Here is a 24,138-nt window from a genome sequence, read left to right on the forward strand (position 1 = left end):
CCATAGCCCATAGCCATGTCGTGCAGTCGTGCGTGCCGCAAAAGGCACATGTGATGGTTAAACTGAGAGGTGCACGCATCGGCGTGCAGTGCAGGAGACCAACCAAGGCCGGGCCAACGGGAAACGAGCTCGCATTGCATGCACGGTCATCACTGCTTGCTGATTAACGAGAGAAGCAAGTGATCACTACGGTGCCAGTGGCAGTTTGATGTGGAGATCTATCCTCCTAAGTCCTAACGTGGCTTGCCAACGCATGCAGCTTGTCGCCACATCTCTGTATTATTGTACTAGCACTATCTTGGTTCCCTTGGTTGTTATCCACGAAGGCCTCACATGCAACGCACCTGCTGTTACCATATCCTAGACATCATATTCGGACAACGGGCACACGCCAATCGCCGTACAGAAACGTCAGGCAAAGCTGGTGCACGTGCCAGCTTTAGCACAGAGACGTTCAACCTAAAGTGCAATGTAATGCCTCCGGTAGATCTGAGTGCATCTGTGCGTTCGGAAAGCAAAAATATATGAGCAAGAAAGAGCGGGAGAGACTGATGGACGCAGTGCTGGCAGAGGCGTGGCAATGCGCCGCTCCATCTCCATCTCGAGTCGAGTCGGGGCTCCCCGCTGCCGTGGAATCAGCTGTCGGCCACCCCCACGTGCGGGGCCTTTTGGCCGCATTCCTGCGCTGCTGCTCGCCAGCCTTGATTAATGACCCTCAGCTACCTGCTGCTCGACGTTCGTTCGCCACAACTGGACGACTGACCGTGAAATAGTATTTTCATGATGTGACGATGGATTAATTATTCGGGCCGACCATGATACTCAGGGTAAATACTGTACGCTTCTACCCGCTGGCTCAGAGATGGCGACAAACATAACGAGTAACGACGATGTGATTGTGGCGTTGCGTGCGAACCAACCTGCGGTGCGCGCATGGTTAGAAACGGAGTGATATCCGCAGTTTATCAGGGTTTAAGTTCTAAACTTGACCGCAGTTATCAATTTTACTGCTATCGTGTTGGACGGTGGAGATGTACGCGGGAGCAATATGCGGCGGTTCGATCACCGTGGTTAGTTCTATTTATTGTAAGGGCATCTTCAGTATTGATCTGTAAACCGGACACATCCGTCCGAAGATAGGGGAACCCGTCCGTGAACATGGACACGGAGCCGGCCATGCAAAGTTGTTCATCGGTAAAGTAAATTTGAAATTCAAATATGTCCGTTCGAAAGTGTGTGCCGGATCTCACAGCAGCGCCTGATCACATCATCGCCCGATCAAACCAAAAAGGAGAAGTATAGTTAGTTCTTACATGCTCGGTCACAAAAAAAAAAACCAGTCCGGCGGTCCGTGCTAGAAATTGGATTCTCTGTCTTGCCGGAACGGTAATCCGAGCCTCTACGCTCAATCTGTCGTCGCCGTCGTCTGGGCCAACGCCTCCTCCTTCTCCATTGCGCCCGCCCTCTCCAACTCATCCATTTGCCGCTGCAACATCTTGAAATAGACGGCTTGCACGATCATCCGAGTGTCTTCATCTAAATCCTCCATCTTCAAGGTGAGCCTCTTCGCGTCCTCCGAAGCGGCTGGGATCTTCACCTTCTTCTTCTCGAGCAGGGTCTTCTTCTCTTTGAGCATGACCTTCTTCTCTCCAAGCTTGAGCTTCTTGTCGGTCGTCGCCATCAACATGTTAAACTTCTCGGCCTTGCATGCCTCCTTCATGTCCCAGCGCTTGGCGTATGCCTCCTCCTTATTCGTCAAGATGTTTTCGAACTTCTGCAGCGTCGTGGCCGCCGCACCTTCTCGTTTCGCCCTCTCCTCCTCCCACTTCTTTCCCCAAAACTCTCTTCTATCCTTCTTTGCCAGTACTTTTGTTGGGTTTGTTGGATCACCGGTTTCTTCCTCGGTGCCATGGGCGACGGTCTTGGCAATGTATAGGTCCCACTTGGATTGTCTATGTAACTTCAACCAACAATGCATGACGGTGAAGTTTTTCTTCTCCAACTTCAAGAACACATTACACGCATCAGAAGGCTCCAAATAAAACTTTGTCAACAATGCATATCCGGCTACAAAATATGAACAAAACAATGCATATCCGTCCGGCTACAAATCATCAACAAAACAATGCATATCTGGCTACAAAAGAATGCATATCCGTCCGGCTACAAATCATCAACAAAAGCAATGCGTATCCGGCTACAAATCATGAACAAAACAATGCATATCGCGTCCGACTACAAATCATCAACAAAGCAATGCATATCCCGCTACAGATCATCAACAAAACAATGCATACCTGGCTACAAAAAAATGCATACCCGGCTACAAAACAATGCATATCCAGCTACAAATGATGTACACATATTAATAACTTACTTGGTCGGTGATTTGCACACCACTTGGTCATTGTGTGATGAGTTGCCTGAAGTGCCCGCAATACTTGGACACGGCCTCTTGGATGGTGTACCGTCGATGGTTGAGGGACTTTGATTCACAGTTCCAGATGACCGCGTCGGAGTAGGGCTCGATATGCTTGTGTTCATGGAACCAAGTGTGAATGTTGGCCCAAAAGTTGTGCCCTTTTGCTCCATGCCATGGATCGGATCGAGGCAAGTGGCTAACAATGCATTGCAAGCTCGTCCTCCCGCATGTTGAAGCTTTCTCCTCTACCCCTCTTATTTGGATCAGCGACATATCCATCCGGATCATCGTCCTCGCCGTCCTCCTCCTCCTCCTGCTATCTGACGGCCCATCCTGCTACTGTGTGTCCGTGGCCGGCTGGGTGAATATGCCAGACTGGGTGTAGCCCGACTGCGTGCCCGAGTGGGTGAACGTGTTGGATTGGGTGCACCGCGATCCTGGCTGGGAGTACGAGCCAGCCTGGGTAGGCTCCAAGTCAGCCATCTGCCCGTCCTCGTAGCAAGCTCCTCCTCCACCTCCCTCGTGCATGATGTCAAGCATCTCCCTATCCACGATGTCGTACATCGGCTTGCCCGCTTTAGGCATACCAGCGAACAGGGTGCGGGCACCCGGCTGCTCCCCGCCCGGCGCCTGTGACTGAACAAGCTGCGGCAATGAAGGCTCCAAGAGAAGCAGCGACGTCGCGTTGACATCGATGATGAAGGGCACTTGCCTGGCCGCGGATGCCAGGGACTGCCTACCCAGCTGCTTGGTGGCATAGTACAGAGCCTTGTAATGCTCCTCCCATGGCGACGTATGTACGATCGGTGAGGATGGCGGGGCCCGACCTCCACGACAAGCACGCCCGCCGCCTCGTCTGCCACCAGCACGCCCTCCGTTGGCCTTCTGCTTATTGATTATTTCGATGATCATATGAACCTTCTCCTTTTGATCTAGCTTGATATGCTTCTCCAAAGTTTGCTGAGTTCGAAGGTAGATCTCATGCAACGAAGGATTTTCATCCTCCGGGACTTCAACAACAGTCTGTTTAACCTTTGGTGCATTAGCTGGAGCATTCTCTTCAGGAACAGCAGGAGCTTTGCCTTTGTCATTGTCCTTGATAATTCGAAGAGCATCGCAATCAGGAGGGATGTAAGACTTCGGGATATAGGGGCAAAAGTATCGCTTCCCAGTAATCTGCTCAATAGCATACTGAACCCATGGAGCATAAGGTTTCAGGGCTTGAGGGGCTTTAGCAGCATATGCCAAGTTCCGAATGAATAAGTCCGGCAGGTCAAAACGAATTCCTATCGAGCATTTCAGACAATTCCTTCGATCTTGTCCTTGTTAGTTGGGGTAATGGAGTTGCACAGAATGTGAAATAGGACCAAATTGTCATAGGTCAAGTTCTTCGGACTTGATTCATTAGTGCAAGCATCTCCAACGGACGGGCAACCAGTTTGAATGCGGTAGATAGCCGTCTCGTCCCGTCCTATTCCGTCCGGTCATGTCTCTTCGACATTGAACATTCACGAAGACGGGGACGAGGCACGAGCAGTGCTCTCAGGGGACACTGTTGGGTAATGTAGTAATAATTCAAAATTTTCTTACGTGTCACCAAGATCAATCTAGGAGCTAGCAACGAGAGAGAGGGAGTGCATCTTCATACCCTTGAAGATCGCTAAGCGGAAGCGTTACAAGAACGCGGTTGATGGAATCGTACTCGCGGCGATTCAAATCGCGGAAGATCCGATCTAGCGCCGAACGGACGGCGCCTCCGCATTCAACACACGTACAGCCCGGGGACGTCTCCTCCTTCTTGATCCAGCAAGGGGAGAGGAGAAGTTGAGGGAGAACTCCAGCAGCACGACGACGTGGTGGCAATGGAGCTCGTGGTTCTCCGGCAGGGCTTCGCCAAGCACTACGGAGGAGGAGGAGATGTATGAGGAGGAAGGGGTTGCGCCAAGGGAAGGGTGCGGCTGCCCTCCCACCCCCTCACTATATATAGGGGGAAGGGGAGAGGGGGCCGGCCCCTCTAGATGGATCTAGAGGAGGAGGCGGCGGCCAGGGGAAACCCTAGATGGGTTTGGGCGCCCCCACCCCCTAGGAAACTTGCCCCCCAAGCCGGGAGGGGCGGCTGCCCTAGGGGTGGCGCCGCCACCTCTCCTGGTTACGTGAGAGGGGTTGGGAGGGGCGCACAGCCCCTTAGTGGGCTGGTTTGCCCCTTCCCCTTGGCCCGTAAGGCCCCCTAACGCTTCTCGGGGCCTCCGTAACCCCTTTCAGACATGCTGGCCATAGCCTGGTACCCCCGGAACAATTTCGGACTCCAATACCCTTCGCCCAATATACCGATCTTCACCTCCGGGCCATTCCGAAGCTCCTCGTCATGTCCGGGATCTCATCCGGGACTCCGAACAACCTTCGGTAACCACATACTATTTCCCATAACAACTCTAGCGTCACCGAACCTTAAGTGTGTAGACCCTACGGGTCCGGGAACCATGCAGACATGACCGAGACACCTCTCCGGCCAATAACCAATAACGGGATCTGGATACCCGTATTGGCTCCCACATGTTCCACGATGATCTCATCGGATGAACCACGATGTCGGGGATTCAATCAATCCCGTATACAATTCCCTTTGTCTATTGGTATGTTACTTGCCCGAGATTCGATCGTCGGTATCCCAATACCTCGTTCAATCTCGTTACCGGCAAGTCTCTTTACTCGTTCCGTAACGCATGATCCCGTGGCTAACTCCTTAGTCACATTGAGCTCATTATGATGATGCATTACCGAGTGGGCCCAGAGATACCTCTCCGTCATACGGAGTGACAAATCCCAGTCTCGATTCGTGCCAACCTAATAGACACTTTCGGAGATACCTGTAGTGCACCTTTATAGCCACCCAGTTACGTTGTGACGTTTGGTACACCCAAAGCATTCCTACAGTATCCGGGAGTTGCACAATCTCATGGTCTAAGGAAACGATACTTGACATTAGAAAAGCTCTTAGCAAACGAACTACACGATCTTATGCTATTGTTAGGATTGGGTCTTGTCCATCACATCATTCTCCTAATGATGTGATCCCATTATCAATGACATCCAATGTCCATGGTCAGGAAACCATAACCATCTATTGATCAACGAGCTAGTCAACTAGAGGCTTACTAGGGACATGTTGTGGTCTATGTATTCACACATGTATTACGGTTTCCAGTTAATACAATTATAGCATGAACAATAGACAATTATCATGAACAAGGAAATACAATAATAACCATTTTATTATTGCCTCTAGGGCATATTTCCAACAGTCTCCCACTTGCACTAGAGTCAATAATCTAGTTCACATCACTATGTGATTGTAATGAATCCAACACCCATGGGGTTTGTTCATATCTCGCTTGTGAGAGAGGTTATTAGTCAACGGGTCTGAACCTTTCAGATCCGTGTGTGCTTTACAAATCTCTATGTCATCTTGTAGATGCAGCTACCACGTGCTACTTGGAGCTATTCCAAATAACTGCTCTACTATACGAATCCGGTTTACTACTCAGAGTCATGCGGATTAGTGTCAAAGTTTGTATCGACGTAACCCTTTACGACGAACTCTTTTACCACCTCCATAATCGAGAAAATTCCTTAGTCCACTAGTTACTAAGGATAAGTTCGACCGCTGTCATGTGATCAATTCCTGGATCACTATTGTACCCCTTGACTAACTCATGGCAAGGCACACTTCAGGTGCGGTACACAGCATAGCATACTGTAGAGCCTACGTCTAAAGCATAGGGACGACCTTCGTCCTTTCTCTCTCTTCTGCCGTGGTCAGGTCTTGAGTCTTAATCAATACTCACACCTTGTAACACAGCCAAGAACTCCTTCTTTGCTGATCTATTTTGAACTCCTTCAAAATCTTGTCACGGTATGTATTCATTTGAAAGTACTATTAAGCGTTTTTTATCTATCCTTATAGATCTTGATGCTCAATGTTCAAGTAGCTTAATCTAGGTTTTCCATTGAAAAACAATTTTCAAATAACCCTGTATGCTTTCCAGAAATTCTACATCATTTCTGATCAACAATATGTTAACAACATATACTCATCAAAAATTCTATAGTGCTCCCACTCACTTCTTTGGAAATGTATAAACCCAAAATCTCATCAAAGCGTACATTCCAACTCCGAGATGCTTACTCCAGTCGTTAGAAGGATTGCTGGAGCTTTGCATACTTGTTAGCATCTTTCAGGATTGACAAAACCTTCTGGTTGTATCACATACAACCTTTCCTCAAGAAAATCGTCGAGGAAACAATTTTTTTTGATATCCTATCTGCAAGATTTCATAAATAATGCAGTAACTGCTAATATAATTCCAACAGACTCTTAGCATCGCTACAAGTGAGAAAATCTCATCGTAGTCAACTCCTTGAACTTGTCGGAAAACATCTTAACGACAAGTCGAGCTTTCTTAATGGTGACACTTACCATCATTGTCCGTCTTCCTTTTAAAATCCATCTGCACCCAACAGCCTTACGACCATCAAGTAGTTCTTCCAAAGTCTATACTTTGTTTTTATACATGGATCCTCTCTCGGATTTTATGGCCTCGAGCCATTCGTCGGAATCTGGGCCCACCATCGTTTCTCCATAGCTCATAGGTTCATTGTTGTCTAGCAACATGACTTCCAAGACAGGATTACATACCACTCTGAAGTAGAACGCATCCTTGTCGACCTACAAGGTTTGGTAGTGACTTGATCCGAAGTTTCATGATCACCATCATAAGCTTCCACTTCAATTGGTGTAGGTGCCACAGGAACAACTTCTTGTGCCCTGCTACACACTAGTTGCAGTGACGGTTCAATAACCTCATCAAGTCTCCACCATCCTCCCACTCAATTCTTTCGAGAGAAACTTTTCCTCGAGAAAGGACCCGTTTCTAGAAACAATCACTTTTGCTTCCAGATCTGAAATAGGAGGTATACCCAACTGTTTTGGGTATTCTGTGAAGATGCATGTATCCGCTTTGGGTTCGAGCTTATCAGCCTGAAACTTTTTCACATAAGCGTCGCAGCCCCAAACTTTTAAGAAACGACATCTTAGGTTTCTCTAAACCATAGTTCATACGGTGTCGTCTCAACGGAATTGTGTGGTGCCCTATTTAAAGTGAATGCGGTTGTCTTTAATGCCTAACCCATAAACGATAGTGGTAATTCGATAAGAGACATCATGGTATGCACCATATCCAATAGGGTGCAGTTATGATGTTCGGACACACCATCACACTATGGTGTTCCAGGCGGTATTAGTTGTGAAACAATTTCCACAATGTCTTAATTGTGTGCCGAACTCGTAACTCAGATATTCATCTCTATGATCACATCATAGATATTTTATCCTCTTGTCACGACGATCTTCAACTTCACTCTGAAATTACTTGAACCTTTCAATAATTCAGACTTGTGTTTCATCAAGTAAATATTCTCAGCATCTACTCAAATCATCTGTGAAGTAAGAACATAACGATATCCACTGCGTGCCTCAGCACTCATTGGACTGCACACATCATAATGTCCAACAAGTTGCTTTCTTGTTCCATCTTACTGAAAACGAGGCCTTTCAGTCATCTTGCCCATGTGGTATGATTTGAATGTCTCAAGTGATTCAAAATCAAGTTAGTCCAAACAATCCATCTGTATGGAATTTCTTCATGCATATATACCAATAGACATGGTTCGCATGTCTCAATCTTTTCAAAAACGAGTGAGTCCAAAGATCCATCAACATGGAGCTTCTTCATGCGTTTTACACCAACATGACTCAAATGGCAGTGCCACAAGTATGTGGTACTATCATTACTATCTTATATCTTTTGGCATGAACATGTGTATCACTACGATCGAGATTCAATAAACCATTCATTTTAGGTGCAAGACCATTGAAGGTATTATTCAAATAAACAGAGTAACCATTATTCTCCTTAAATGAATAACCGTATTGCGATAAACATAATCCAATCATGTCTATGCTCAACGCAAACACCAAATAACAATTATTTAGGTTTAACACCAATCTCGATGGTAGAGGGAGCATGCGATGCTTGATCACATCAACCTTGGAAACACTTCCAACACATATCGTCATCTCACCTTTAGCTAGTCTCTGTTTATTCCGTAGCCTTTTATTTCGAGTTACCAACACTTAGCAACCGAACCGGTATCTAATACCCTGGTGCTACTAGGAGTACTAGTAAAGTACACATTCATACAATGTATATCCAGTATACTTCTGTCGACCTTGCTTGCCTTCTCATCTACCAAGTATCTAGGGTAGTTCTGCTTCAGTGACCGTTCCCCTCATTACAGAAGCACTTAGTCTCGGGTTTGGGTTCAACCTTGGGTTTCTTCACTAGAGAAGCAACTGATTTGCCGTTTCATGAAGTATCCCTTCTTTCCCTTGCCCTTCTTGAAACCAGTGGTTTTACTAACCATCAACAATTGATGCTCCTACTTGATTTCTACTTTTGCGGTGTCAAACATCGCGAGTTGCTCAAGGATCATCATGTCTATCCCTGATATGTTATAGTTCATCACGAAGCTCTAATAGCTTGGTGGCAGTGACTATGGAGAACCATCACTATCTCATCTGGAAGATTAACTCCCACTCGATTCAAGCGATTGTAGTACTCAGACAATCTGAGCACATGCTCAACGATTGAGCTTTTCTCCCTTAGTTTGCAGGCTTAAGAAACTTGTCAGAGGTCTCATACCTCTTGACGTGGGCACCAGTCAGAAATCCCAATTTCAGTCTTTGGAACATCTCATATGTTCTGCAACGTTTCAAAAACGTCTTTGGCGCCTCGATTCTAAACCGTTAGCATTACGCACTGAACTATCACGTAGTCATCAAAACGTGTATGTCAGATGTTCGGAACATCCACAGACGACGCTCGAGGTTCACACACCGAGCGATGCATTAAGGACATAAGCCTTCTGCGCAGCAATGAGGATAATCCTCAGTTTACGGACCCAGTCCGCATAATTTCTACTATCAACTTTCAACTAAATTTTCTCTAGGAACATATCTTAAACAGTAGAACCAAAGTGTAAGCTATGACATAATTTGCAAAGATCTTTTGACTATGTTCATGATAATTAAGTTCATCTGATTATTTAATGAACTCCCACTTAGATAGACATCCCTCTAGTCATCTAAGTGATACATGATCCGAATCGACTAGACTGTGTCCGATCATCACGTGAGACGGACTAGTCATCAACGGTGAACATCTCCATGTTAATCGTATCTACTATACGACTCATGTTCGACCTTTCGGTCTCTTGTGTTCCGAGGCCATGTTTGTACATGCTAGGCTCGTCAAGTCAACCTAAGTGTTTCGCATGTGTAAATCTGGATTACACCCGTTGTATGCGAACGTTAGAATCTATCACACCCGATCATCACGTGGTGCTTCGAAACAATGAACCTTCGCAACGGTGCACAGTTAGGGGGAACACATCTCTTGAAATTTTAGTGAGGGATCATCTTATTTATGCTACCGTCGTTCTAAGCAAATAAGATGTAAACATGACAAACATCACATGCAAATCATAAAGTGACATGATATGGCCAATATCATCTTGCGCCTTTGATCTCCATCTTCGAGGCGCGGCATGATCACCTTCGTCACCGGCATGACACCATGATCTCCATCATCGTGTCTTCATGAAGTTGTCTCGCCAACTATTACTTCTACTACTATGGCTAACGGTTAGCAATAAACTAAAGTAATTACATGGCGTTTTTCATTGGCACGCAGGTCATACAATAAATTAAGACAACTCCTATGGCTCCTGCCGGTTGTCATACTCATCGACATGCAAGTCATGATTCCTATTACAAGAACATGATCAATCTCATACATCACATATATATAATTCGTCACATCCTTTTGGCCATATCACATCACATAGCATACCCTGCAAAAACAAGTTAGACGTCCTCTAATTGTTGTTCCATGTTTTACGTGGCTGCTATGGGTTTCTAGCAAGAACGCTTCTTACCTACGCAAAAGCCACAACGGTGATATGCCAATTGCTATTTACCCTTCATAAGGACCCTCTTCATCGAATCCGATCCGACTAAAGTGGGAGAGACAGACACCCGCTAGCCACCTTATGCATCAAGTGCATGTCAGTCGGTGGAACCTGTCTCACGTAAGAGTATGTGTAAGGTCGGTCCGGGCCGCTTCATCCCACAATGCCGCCGAATCAAGATAAGACTAGTAACGGTAAGCAAATTGAACAAATCATTGCCCACAACTACTTTGTGTTCTACTCGTGCATAGAATCTACGCATAGACCTAGCTCATGATGTCACTGTTGGGTAATGTAGTAACAATTCAAAATTTTCCTACGTGTCACCAAGATCAATCTAGGAGATGCTAGCAACGAGAGAGAGGGAGTGCATCTTCATACCCTTGAAGATCGCTAAGCGGAAGCGTTACAAGAACGCGGTTGATGGAGTCGTACTCGCGGCGATTCAAATCGCGGAAGATCCGTTCTAGCGCCGAACGGACGGCGCCTCCGCGTTCAACACACGTACAGCCCAGGGACATCTCCTCCTTCTTGATCCAGCAAGGGGAGAGGAGAAGTTGAGGGAGAACTCCAGCAGCACGACGGCGTGGTGGCAATGGAGCTCGTGGTTCTCCGGCAGGGCTTCGCCAAGCACTACGGAGGAGGAGGAGATGTATGAGGAGGAAGGGGCTGCGCCAAGGGAAGGGTGTGGCTGCCCTCCCACCCCCTCACTATATATAGGGGAAGGGGAGAGGGGGCCGGCCCCTCTAGATGGATCTAGAGGAGGAGGCGGCGGCCAGGGGAAACCCTAGATGGGTTTCGGCGCCCCCACCCCCTAGGAAACTTGCCCCCCAAGCCGAGAGGGGCGGCTGCCCTAGGGGTGGCGCCCCCACCTCTCCTGGTTACGTGAGAGGGGTTGGGAGGGGCGCACAGCCCCTTAGTGGGCTGGTTTGCCCCTTCCCCTTGGCCCATAAGGCCCCCCAACGCTTGCCGGGGCCTCCGAAACCCCTTTCGGACATGCTGGCCATAGCCTGGTACCCCCGGAACAATTCCGGACTCCAATACCCTTCGTCCAATATACCGATCTTCACCTCCGGACCATTCCGGAGCTCCTCGTCATGTCCGGGATCTCATCCGGGACTCCGAACAACCTTCGGTAACCACATACTATTTCCCATAACAACTCTAGCGTCACCGAACCTTAAGTGTGTAGACCCTACGGGTTCGGGAACCATGCAGACATGACCGAGACACCTCTCCGGCCAATAACCAATAGCGGGATCTGGATACCCGTATTGGCTCCCACATGTTCCACGATGATCTCATCGGATGAACCACGATGTCGGGGATTCAATCAATCTCGTATACAATTCCCTTTGTCTATTGGTATGTTACTTGCCCGAGATTCGATCGTCGGTATCCCAATACCTCGTTCAATCTCGTTACCGGCAAGTCTCTTTACTCGTTCCGTAACGCATGATCCCGTGGCTAACTCCTTATTCACATTGAGCTCATTATGATGATGCATTACCGAGTGGGCCCAGAGATACCTCTCCGTCATACGGAGTGACAAATCCCAGTCTCGATTCGTGCCAACCTAATAGACACTTTCGGAGATACCTGTAGTGCACCTTTATAGCCACCCAGTTACGTTGTGACGTTTGGTACACCCAAAGCATTCCTACAGTATCCGGGAGTTGCACAATCTCATGGTCTAAGGAAACGATACTTGACATTAGAAAAGCTCTTAGTAAACGAACTACACGATCTTGTGCTATGCTTAGGATTGGGTCTTGTCCATCACATCATTCTCCTAATGATGTGATCCCGTTATCAATGACATCCAATGTCCATGGTCAGGAAACCATAACCATCTATTGATCAACGAGCTAGTCAACTAGAGGCTTACTAGGGACATGTTGTGGTCTATGTATTCACACATGTATTACGGTTTCCAGTTAATACAATTATAGCATGAACAATAGACAATTATCATGAACAAGGAAATACAATAATAACCATTTTATTATTGCCTCTAGGGTATATTTCCAACAGACACTCCATTTCAATGCCGTCTCTAGTGACCGGATGTGTTTGCTATGGGCCGGCATGAGTGCGGCGTAAAAGCGAAGGTGCGGTCGCGAGAGAGAAGTCCCGTGCACGGGAGATGTTTTTGAATGGGAGGGGAGTGTGTCCGGACGCCCGCAAATCTCCTCCGGATTTGCATACTGTTCATGGAATTTGAGACAAACGTACGGACCTTGATCCGAATTTTAACGTCTGCGTTGGAGATGCTCTGAGTTTAGAGCATCTCGAGCCGTTGCCCCCCCCCCCCCCCCGCAGGACGCATAAAAATCGCCCCCTGGGGGCGAGCCGGCGCTAAATCCGCGCTGGGGCGGTTTTGCGCCCAGCCGTCGCCCCCAGGCGCCAAAATTGGCCCACATTTCGGCCCACTTTCGGCGAATAAAGGGCCCATATGGGCAAGAATAGGCCCATATTCGGCGTGGTTCGCCATGGCTCGGCTTTGAATTATGAACATTTAAATATTTTTATCACATATTTCATCACAGAAAAATCAAATACTTCAACAAAATACAAAATAGTACAACAACAAATAGTTCAATACAAATTCTATAGTTCAACAAATAAAAACTCATATTTCATCACACGTCGAGCTAGGCGTCGCCCTTGAGCCTCCATAGATGCTCCACCAGATCATGCTGCAGCTGATGATGCACCTGTGGGTCTCGGATCTCCTGACGCATACTGAGGTAGGCAGTCCAAGTTGCCGGTAGCTGGTGATCAACTTCGGCTAGAGGGCCTTGCCTGTAGTATGGTTCAGTGTCAAACACGGGGTCTTCTTGCTCGCTTTCGATGATCAGTTGTGCAAGATGACACAGCAAGTCATGATCTCCCACATTTGATTTTTCGACAAGGTCTGAGCGGGGTACCGGACAACAGCAAATCGAGATTGGAGCACACCAAATGTCCGGTCGACATCCTTCCTGCAAGCCTCCTGAATCTTCGCAAACCAGGCTTTCTTGCCTCCTGCCACAGGGTTTGAGATGGTCTTCACAAATGTCGACCATCTCGGATAGATGCCATCAGCTAGATAGTACCCTTGTTGTAATGCCACCCATTGATCTCGAAGTTCACCGGAGGAGAATGACCTTCAACAAGCTTGGCAAAGACAGGAGAGCACTGCAGCACGTTGATGTCATTGTGAGTTCCTGGCATACCAAAGAAGGAGTGCCAAATCCAGAGGTCCTGTGTGGCCACCCCCTCAAGTACCATACTGCAACCCCCTTTGGCGCCTTTGTACATCCCCTGCCAAGCAAATGGGCAATTCTTCCATTTCCAATGCATACAGTCGATGCTTCCAAGCATCCCAGGAAATCCTCTTGCTGCATTCTGTGCTAGGATCCGAGCAGTGTCTTCCGCATTGGTTGTTCTCAAGTACTGCAGTCCAAACACTGCCACCACTGCCCGTCAGAACTTGTAGAAATACTCTATGCTAGTGGACTCAGCCATGCGCCCATAGTCGTCGAGTGAATCACCAGGAGCTCCGTATGCAAGCATCCTCATCGCTGTCGTGCACTTCTGGATCGAGGTGAATCCAAGTTTGCCGGTGCAATCCATCTTGCACTTGAAGTAGTTGTCGAACTCCCGGATGGAATTCACAATCCTGAGGAAGAGCTTTCGGCTCATCCGATAACGGCGCCGAAATGTTTTCTCGCCGTGAAGTGGAGCATCGGCGAAGTAGTCAGAGTAGAGCATGCAGTAGTCTTCGAGACGATGTCGGTTCTTTGCTTTCACCCGCCCCGGCGCCGAGCCACCTCGCCGCGGCTTTTCATTGCTCGCCAGCAGCTGGGCGAGGGCGGCGAGCACCATGAGATGTTCTTCTTCCTGGACGTCGGCCTCGGCTTCCTCCTCCAGCAGCGCGGCGAGCGCTTCCTCGTCATTCAAGTCCATCGCCAAGGCAGGCAAATCGCCGAACACCTTGCGCCCGGTGGGCGTGTACCCGCCGCTAAACTGCCCTTCCGCGGCCGAAAACGCCTAGCTGCTGTTGAAGGGACTGCCGCGGCGAACCTCTGCTATTTTCCCGGCGGGGAATGGCTATCTAGCGGTGAAGGGCGGCGGGCGGCGCCGGGATATAGCTAGTGGCGGCCGAGGGCGCGGGGGGCGGGAGGCGAGTCGGGGAAGAAAATCTTGACTTTTCACCTGACGGTGTGGGCCAACCGCGCTTTTTCCTTGCGCCGGAGCCCCCAATGGCCCCCGGTGCGCCGGGTTCGGCCTGTAGCCGCTGGGCGAAAAAAAAGCCAAACCGACGCTTTTCGGCGTCCTGGAGGCGCGACTGGGGCGTTTTTTGACGCCGGCGCTGAAAAAGTGGCCGTGTTGGAGGGGCGGCTGGAGATGCTCTTAGCAAATCTACCTCAACGGCAGCGAGAGTGAAGCGGGGTATTACGGGCCGTTTCTCTTCCTCTTCCCGTGTCCTCTTGCTACAGCGCCGCCCCGCAAAGTGCGCGTTGGTGACCCGACCACGCGAAGCATCCAGAGCTCTGCTCGCCACTGCCACCTCCATGCCCCACCCCCACCACCACCATCTCGCCACCTCGAGTCCCCAACCCTAGCCAACCGGCCCAATGCCTCCCCGTCGCCGCCTCCTCCTCCCCCTCCTCCTGGCCCTCGCCTTCTCCGGCGGGGCCGCCGCCGCCGACACCGCCCCCGGGAACGCCACCTCGTCGCCGCTCGCCTGCTCCGAGCTGTCCCGCGTCTGCACGGCATTCCTCGCCTTCCCGGTGGCCGGCAACGCCAGCGTGCTCCAGTCCATGTTCGACGCCTCGCCCGCCGACCTCACCTCCGACCCCGCCGCCAGCCCGGGCTACGCCTTCGTGCGCAAGAACTGCTCGTGCCTCGCCTCCCGCACTTACCTCGCCAACACCACCTACACCGTCCCCTCCGCAGTGCCCCTCAACGCCACCGCGGCCCAAGTGGCGACCGCGGCGTACGCTGGCCTCGCCGTTCCGCCGCCGGGCGGGGCGCTTCAGCGGCCGCCGCGCCCCGGCGCCGTGGTGGCGCTCCACCTAATCTGCGGCTGCTCGTCCGGCCCCTGGAACTACCTTCTCAGCTACGTTGGCGCCGACGGCGACACTGTGGAATCGCTGTCGAGTAGGTTTGGGGCAAGCATGGACGCCATTGAGGCCGCCAACGGCGTGCCCGGCCCCGACCCCATCACCACGGGGAAGGTGTACTACATCCCACTCAACTCGGGTGAGCCAATGTTCAGTGATCTTTGATCAAAAGCTTATACTATTTGGCATATTTACAGTTCCTGTAACTTCTGTCGGCTTGTCGTGTAGTAGTTGCAAGCATGTTTCTCTAATTAATTGATCGCTACGATTTTCTGATTCTTTGGATTATGAGTCTGTGCGTGCGAACATAGGCTGCATATTTCTTGTAGCTGCGCTGAATTGTCAACTGTTTCATGAAGAAGTTAGATTGTTTTGTGTCAAAACAGATATTTCTGACAGTGAATATTTTATACACTTGTGTGTTCTTTAGCGAGGTCAAACAGAACAGCTAGAACTGGGTGTGCACAGTTGATTTCCTTCTTTAGATGATTAGATCCATTCTAATGGGAACTTAAGAAGGTCTAGGAATGCGATGTTTACCTCAAATTGTACATTTCATGTCGAAATAATCTCACGGTCAAGTCAATTGCCTTCAGATATAACATACTAAATGGACTAAATGATCCCTTCAAGATTTGGTAACACCTCTAGATGCGCATCACCGCTATTTACAGTGGTGCACAAGGAGACACACATTATAGCATTGAGTGATTTCAGTTAACACCATCATATGCCTAATTTGGTTTTCTTTTTAGACGATGGAAGGATCATTCTCCCGGCCTCTGCATCATGCAATACTCGCATACAAATTTTATTCAGGCGAAAGGTGTCGTGCCAACGTGTCTTAATTACAACTTACTTAATTGTGTTACCAAATAGTTATATAGGTTCAGTTATTCAATAATAGCATCGAGGGGGCATGGACCAGAGTGTACTCCATTTCTCCAGATCTTAAATGATGAGCTTCTTAATATGAGGCAATATAAGCGTTTTCAGCTCATATGCCTGCCACTTATTTTTCTAATTTTGTGGACTTAAGTTTATTTACTGTATATACATTTACATTTAGCAGTATTATTTTCCTCTTGAAATAATTACAGTCGTATTTGGTGGCATCAACTTTCTCACTGTTCTTTTTTATTTCACTATAAAAAAACTAGGGATGTAGGATCGGACCTCCGTGGAGTCATAAAAGTCACATTATCACAAAAATTATCTTCTACATAAAAGATGTACAATGGCAATTTTATATTTGAGTTATTTCCATTTAACAAAAATCGTGTGATCGATTTTTTTTGTTCAGTGGTAACAACTCTTACAAAAGGCAAGTATCAGATTACAGATATGAAGAATTTCCATGGTGTCGCCCTGGGTGGGGTGGCAAAATAGGATCACATCGTCCGCATATAGCGAGACAGCCGGGATCGGGCGCCGCGGGTGAAGCTGCTGCAAGATGCCCGTCTCGGTGGCTCGGCGAAGGAGACGGCTAAGCGTGTCGACCGCGAGGACAAATAGCTGGGGCGAGAGGGGATCGCCCTGTCGAAACCCGCAGCGATGCCAAATGGTCGGGCCGGGCTTGCCGTTCAGGAGCACCTTGGTGCTGGCCGACGAAAGCAGAATGGCCAGCCAGTCCAGGAAGCGGTTGCCGAATCCGTATTGGCGCAATACCTCGAAGAGGAACGGCCAGCTGATCGAGTCGAAGGCCCGTGCCAAGTCGAGCTTCAACAGCAAGCGGGGGGCCTTGAGCTGATGGAGGAGGCGCGCGGACTGCCGGACGAGGACGAAGTTGTCATGCAACGAGCGTCCAGGGATGAACGCGTTCTGGTTCGCGCTGACGAGGGCATTGAGCTTGGGCGCGAGACGCAGCGAGAGGACCTTCGCGAAGATCTTGGCGACGAGGTGGATGAGGCTTATCGGCCTGTAGTCTCCGAGACAGCGAGCGTCCGCGCGCTTGGGCAGCAGCGTGAGGAGCGCCTGGTTAAGGCAGCTGAAACCACGGCCCCGGAGCGCGTAGGGCTGCTGGAACACGTCGATGAGGTCCTGCTTGACGATGGGCCAACATGCGCGCAGGAAGTCAGCGGTGAAGCCGTCGGGGCCGGGTGCTTTGCGCGCAGGCAAGCGCTTGATGGCCTGCCAAATCTCCTCGGCGTCAAAAGGTGCATCAAGGTCGTCGAGGTTGGCAGGCGTGATGAGGGCGGGGAGGTCCAGAGTGCACTCCCGGGGCGCGGCGGTGCCAAGCAGAGCGTCAAAGTGCGCGTAAGCTGCCGCGGCCATGTCTCCCTGGTCCGTGATGATTTCCTCGTCAACCATCAGGCTGTGCACCGTGTTCTTCTGCCGCCTATATGAGCATTGCCGGTGGTAGAAGGGTGTGTTGGCATCGCCGTCTTTGAGGTTCGCAAGGCGGGCACGTTGGCGAGCGATGGATCGCTCCCAGGAAGCAAGGCCTAGGTAGGAGGCCTTGATCTGGCGACACAGCCAGTCTTCGTGCGGGGACAAAGCTCTACTCTCCAAAGCAGTCAAGCCTGAGGAGAAGCTCGCGGGAGATCGCCAGCCTGAGGCGCACATTGCCCATGGTCCGCGAGCTCCAGCTAGTGAGCTGGCGCGCGGTGGCCTGCATGCGCAACATGAATCGCCGGAATGGGTCCGCCACGTGGACGGAGTGCCATGCAGCCGCGACGACGTCGTGGAATCCGTCGAGGCGAATCCAGAAATCCTCGAAGTGGAAGCGCCGGTGTGGAGGCGCTATCGGAGAGCAGTCCAGGAGCAGGGGGCTATGGTCGGAGACGACGGAGGCGAGGTAGCGTAGGAGGCACGCGCTATGAAGCTCCTCCCAGTCTGTGGTGCAAAGCACCCGGTCGAGGTGGACAAGGGTCGGAGGCGACTGCTCATTCGACCAAGTGTAGCGTCTCCCGCTGAGGTACACTTCTTTGAGCAGCTCTTCGGACGCGCGTCGGGCCTCCAGGTGAACTTCCTGAAGAGCTCTGCCACACTCATCTGCTGCGACGCCGACGACGTGGCGCCCATCATCGACGCACTTGGCTGCCCCATCATGGACCTGCCTATCACATATCTTGGCATCCCGCTCACGATCAAGCGCCCATCCGCTGCCCTGCTCCAACCCGTGGTTGACAAAACTGCTGGCATGCTGCCTACCTGGAAGGCGCGCCTCATGAACAAGGCTGGCCGCCTTGCTTTTGTCAAGGCCGTGCTCAACGCCATCCCCATCCACCAGCTGCTGGCGCTAGCACCACCGAAGCGGATCATCAAGGCGCTGGAGAAGATACAGAGGGGATTCCTTTGGGCCGGACGCGCCGAAGCCAACGGCGGCCACTGCCATGTCAACTGGCGGCGCGTCGCACGGCCGATCTCGCTTGGAGGAGTTGGTGTCCACGACCTCGAGCGCACAGGCCTCGCCCTCCGCATACGTTGGCTGTGGCTAAGCCGCACCGGCAGCGCCAGGGCTTGGAGTGGTCTTGACCTGGCGCCAGGGCTTGGAGTGGTCTTGACCTGCAGTTCTCCGCCGACGAGCGCGCCTTTTTCTTTGCCTCGACCACCATGCAGATAGGCAACGGCCAGCTCGCCTTGTTCTGGGAGGACCGCTGGATTGACGGACGCTCCGTCAGCGAGATCGCGCCGGCGTTATACTCTTGCATCCACAAGAGACGCCGCAAGCTGCGGACGGTGGCGGATGGCCTTCAGGCCAACAGTTGGGCGCGCGACATACAGGGTACCATTGGGATTCAAGAGATCGGCGAGTACCTGCAACTCTGGCACATGATTGAGCACACAACGCTCTCCGCCGAGCCAGATCATCTACTCTGGAAGTGGAGCTCCAAAGGCACCTACACCGCGCAGTCCGCTTACCTTGCCACGTTCCACGGATCCACCGCATGTGATGCTTGGAAGCTCACTTGGAAATGCTGGGCGCCGCCCCGGGTACGCTTCTTCCATTGGCTCGCCCACTTAGACCGGTGTTGGACCGCTGACCGCCTCGCCCGTCGCGGCTTGCAGCACCCCGCGTGCTGCCCACTTTGTGACCAGGCGCCGGAGACCCTCCGGCATCTCCTCCTCGCCTGCCCGTTCTCCCGGCAGGTATGGTATGAAATCCTGAGCTGGCTAAGGGTTCCCTGCAACCCACCTGATGGCGAGCCATCAACCAACACCTGGTGGCTCTCCGTGCGGCAGCACACGCCCAAGCCTATGCGCAAGGGCCTCGCCTCGGCGACACTACTCATTCCTTGGATGCTGTGGAAGCATCGGAACGACTGCGTCTTCGACAGAGCCAGTCCTTCTATAGCTACGCTACTGGATAAAATCAAGGAGGAGGCGACCCTTTGGGCCAGAGCCGGCGCGTTGGGCCTGCGTGCCCTCATTCCCCAGACCTGGGATGTACATTAATTGCAGCACCCTCACTCTGTATAATTGCCTCCTAGGAGGATGTAACTGAAACCCCTTCCTTTTCAATGCAATGAAACGCAAATCTTCTGCGTTTTCTCGAAAAAAAAAGATATAAAGAATTTAACTTCCTCTCCTCTCCAGTGTAATGCAATTTTTGAAAGGAAAATTTTAATTAATTTATCTTGCAAAATATCTGCTTCAATCTGTTTTTACCTAATTAGTGTATATAACTTGCAGTTCCTGGCCAGCCTTATGCTGCAATGTCTTCTGCCCCTGTTCCTGCACCAACACCCACTCAAAATACTTTGCCAGGTACTTAATATAGTTCATTCCTTAATGTTTTGAGTAGCTTATTTCAATATTTCTGGATCAATATTAGTATTGATGTTCATTTGCAATACTTGTGCCCTCATATATTTGATCTTTCTGTTTCAGTTTTTTAGCACATTATTCATGTCATTATAAGGCTGCTATAGTTCTCTTCAAGCAAAAATGTAATTCTTTTATGCAAGTTAAAAATGTAAAATTTGGTAACTAGGAGTGTGTCCGATCAACATTTTTCTTATTGTAATATACTAACCAAGTATTCTATGACGTACAACTGCAGAAACATCAGATCATCATTCAGCGAAATTCCCTTATGGATGGGTTATTGGGGGCATGGGAGTTGCACTTGCTTTGATTGCTATTGCTCTCCTTGCACTTCTGATGTGCAAATCCTTCCACTACAATCACCAAGGTTCAAATAACCAGAGAAAGAGTCCAAACCAACCTATGCCTCATAATTTTCAACTACTTAAGAGTGGTAGTTTTTGTTATGGTTCTGGAAGATATTTCTGCTGCCAATTTGGCAATGAGAAGCAATCAAGAAAGGGTGGTGGGGATCATCATATCAATGTTCCAAAAGGTCAGCACACCTTCTGTTAACCATACTTGGACTCTCATCATTATAACACTTCCGGAACATGGGTTTCACAAAGTTCATATCGTGTGGATATATTTGGTGACACTAAATGGAAGATAGTTTATAGAAGTGGTATTTTATGAGCGACAGAATACTATTGGTAATGTAGTGACCTGCAACTTAAGTCCCTGATGGAGTCGTGTTAACCTGAGGGACTTCATAGAACATCTGTGTCAGGGTTTTTATTTGCATCATCTGCGACCTGTCCTACAGTGGTTAAGCAAGCACACAACTTTCATTACCTGTTCAGTCACGCATGGCTTCAAGTAACCAAATACAAATGAGCATCTGTGCCCAAGTACTCTGTCCAAATAAGACCCAAAAAAGCTAGAATGTTGGGATAGAAGTTCACAATTATACCATTTTAATAACTTGGCATGACATGCTATTGCTAGCACGGGCTAATTTAGATTACTTCTATTTTCCTTTTGCTCCTACCATACATTAAGCTATTCTTACTTAGGAGTTTATCTCTATTGCAGGTATGGTAGTAGACGTGTTTGACAGGGAAAAGCCTATTGTGTTTACATATGAAGAAATACTTGCATCGACCGATCTTTTTTCTGATGCAAATCTGCTGGGACATGGTACATATGGCTCTGTCTACTATGGGGTTCTTCGAGATCAGGTCTGAGATACGAGGCTCCAAGCTGACCATTTTTATGGAATACTGGTCCTGTGACATACCTTGCCAATAACAAGTGATATTTACAGGAGGTCGCGATAAAGAGAATGACATCAACTAATACTAAAGAATTCATAGTGGAGATGAAAGTTCTTTGTAAGGTTCATCATGCTAGTCTGGTATGTCATTTTACAGTTCTCACAAAATGCTCAATCTAGATTATATATTAAATACCTTGTTATATTTAAACTTTAATTTGTGACCCATGTTTTGTCAAAGGTAGAGTTGATTGGCTATGCAGCAAGTAAGGACGAGCTGTTCCTGGTTTATGAGTACTCTCAAAAAGGTTCACTCAAAAACCATCTTCATGATCCTCAAAGCAAAGGTATACTGTTATCTGGTACTTGTTTTATGTATGGTTACTTAACCTTAGATATTGTGACTTCTTCATAAGGTATTTATAAATTTACTAATGTGTAACCCCTACCTTTGATGTTTAACTGTGCAAACTTTCACATGTACTGGTTCCAGCACCTTTGACATTGTATTTTACCTTCAAATAACTTCTGCAAGCTTACTGCTTCTGCTTGAGGACTGTTTAGCTTGGTTTTTACTGCTAATTTCTTAAGCTAATTTGTTTTTGTAGCCTTATTTATACCTTTTCCCACACGGTTATCATTATTGATTGATATTATTTTAATCTTCCAGGTTACACACCACTTTCTTGGATTTATAGGGTCCAAATTGCTCTTGATGCTGCTAGAGGACTGGAGTACATTCATGAGCACACAAAAGATCATTATGTTCATAGAGACATCAAATCAAGTAACATCTTGCTCGATGGTTCTTTCAGAGCGAAGGTTATTTGTTGATCTCGCATTTTTCGTGCATCAGTTATACCAGTTTATAGACTGACACAGAATTACATTTCTATGTCTGTAGATTTCAGATTTTGGTCTTGCAAAACTGGGAGTAAGGTCCAATGATGCAGAGGCTTCTGTTACCAAAGTTGTGGGTACTTTTGGTTATTTAGCCCCAGAGTGAGTACGCCTTGCTGGTCGCCTGGTTCTGGTTCAAGAAACAAACCTTTGACTGTAGCTTTGATATCTAGCCATATTTTCATTGTTCTTGTAGATACCTGCGGGACGGCCTGGCAACTGCGAAATGCGATGTTTATGCTTTCGGGGTCGTACTTTTTGAGTTAATATCTGGAAAGGAAGCGATTACAAAGGCCGACACAGTTGGTGCTAGTTCAAACTCTGAAAGGCGCTCCTTGGCATCGGTTGTAAGTTCTCTAACTTGTACACAAGCAGTCATCGAATCTACAGCTTGTGGGTTTGGAATTATGCTATCCAAGGTTTACATGGCATTTACTTCTTTTTACACTTTTGAGTCGAAAAGATCTGAGCAGCTGTGGTTTGACTGGGCAGATGTTGACCGCACTAAGGAATTGCCATGATCCAACATGTGTGGGGAGCTTGAAAGATTGTATTGACCCTAATCTGATGGATCTGTATCCTCATGACTGCATATATCAGGTATGGCCAGTTGGCCACTAAACAACACTAGATAGCCTTTTGCCTGCACATTTCACATCACCTTTGCTTCAAAGCTAAATCTGTCGCTCTCAGCGCTCTAAATTATCTTTCCCTTGTAAAGATGGCTATGCTCGCGAAACAATGCGCCGATGAAGATCCTGTTCTACGGCCGGACATGAAGCAGGCAGTGATCACCCTATCGCAGATACTGCTTTCGTCCATCGAGTGGGAGGCGACGCTGGGTGGGAACAGCCAGGTGTTCAGTGGTCTTGTGGCCGGAAGGTGATGATCCACCCTGTAAAACTGGCTTTGCTTGCTTGCTGCTCTGTGCTCTTTGTGTTCTCCTTCCTCTGATCTGCCTGAGAGTATTCTCCCATGCATACTGTTGTCCTAAATTTCACTGGCCCCTTGTCCAGTCGAGCAAGTTGAGAGTATCGAGCACGATGAGATATATATTTCGTGGTTGGTCGTACAGAATGTAACTATGCATGTATACCTGAGCGCTTCTTCCAGTGTTACTTCGCTTGCTGTGCTGAATCGCTCCTGCTTACTGCTTGTCTTCTCTCTTTTGGGAAAATGTCTGTCTATTGTTTCAAATAGAATGTGAGCCTCGGCCGTACCGGGTGTTGCCCAACAGTGACTAGTTCCATCCAAGGAAGTGAATATCGAGATACATCTTCGTGCCATCAACTTGGTGTCAAAGCTCTTATATAGAGTAGGTCTTCGCTCTTTCTTCAGTCAGATTAGTCACTGCCACTGGTGCATTGCCGTTGGGAATGCAGAATCTAACAATTCCAACTTTCACCACTCGACAAGCTATGCAACGGTTGTGCAAGCAATTTTGCACAAGTTGTTTCTTTTGTTTGTACTGATGGCAGCCGATCACTTTCCGGTTTCCTGCCCCATTCTTTTCAGTGATGTGTAGTATCTAATGTGTATGACATTCGTAAAATCAGCCCCCTGCTTTAACAAGTTGGTTGAGAGCGGTTGTA

At 48.8% G+C, this 24,138-nt stretch overlaps 1 protein-coding gene across 1 annotated transcript; it reads left to right on the top strand.

The window, feature by feature from the left end:
* Positions 1–14,984: 14,984 nt before the first annotated feature.
* On the top strand, positions 14,985–23,696 carry LOC109775223 (lysM domain receptor-like kinase 3). The gene is made up of 11 exons (XM_020333972.4): positions 14,985–15,760; positions 20,257–20,331; positions 20,627–20,926; positions 21,466–21,611; positions 21,698–21,787; positions 21,888–21,993; positions 22,317–22,468; positions 22,551–22,648; positions 22,743–22,893; positions 23,039–23,146; positions 23,268–23,696. Exons 1-11 carry the CDS (start codon positions 15,133–15,135, stop codon positions 23,430–23,432), a joined length of 2,019 nt encoding a protein of 672 aa, XP_020189561.1. The 5' UTR covers positions 14,985–15,132; the 3' UTR covers positions 23,433–23,696.
* Positions 23,697–24,138: the final 442 nt, after the last annotated feature.

The sequence above is a fragment of the Aegilops tauschii genome, chromosome 3 (assembly GCF_002575655.3).
Source record: "Aegilops tauschii subsp. strangulata cultivar AL8/78 chromosome 3, Aet v6.0, whole genome shotgun sequence".
In the NCBI taxonomy this organism is placed as follows: domain Eukaryota; kingdom Viridiplantae; phylum Streptophyta; class Magnoliopsida; order Poales; family Poaceae; genus Aegilops; species Aegilops tauschii.

Excerpts from the sequence above, each read along its gene's own strand:
- LOC109775223 (XM_020333972.4), top strand. The coding sequence starts at position 15,133 with ATGCCTCCCCGTCGCCGCCTCCTCCTCCCCCTCCTCCTGGCCCTCGCC. Across the intron at positions 21,994-22,316 it reads TCATGATCCTCAAAGCAAAG|GTTACACACCACTTTCTTGG; the intron begins GTATACTGTTAT and ends TTAATCTTCCAG. Across the intron at positions 22,894-23,038 it reads GGCGCTCCTTGGCATCGGTT|ATGTTGACCGCACTAAGGAA; the intron begins GTAAGTTCTCTA and ends TTGACTGGGCAG.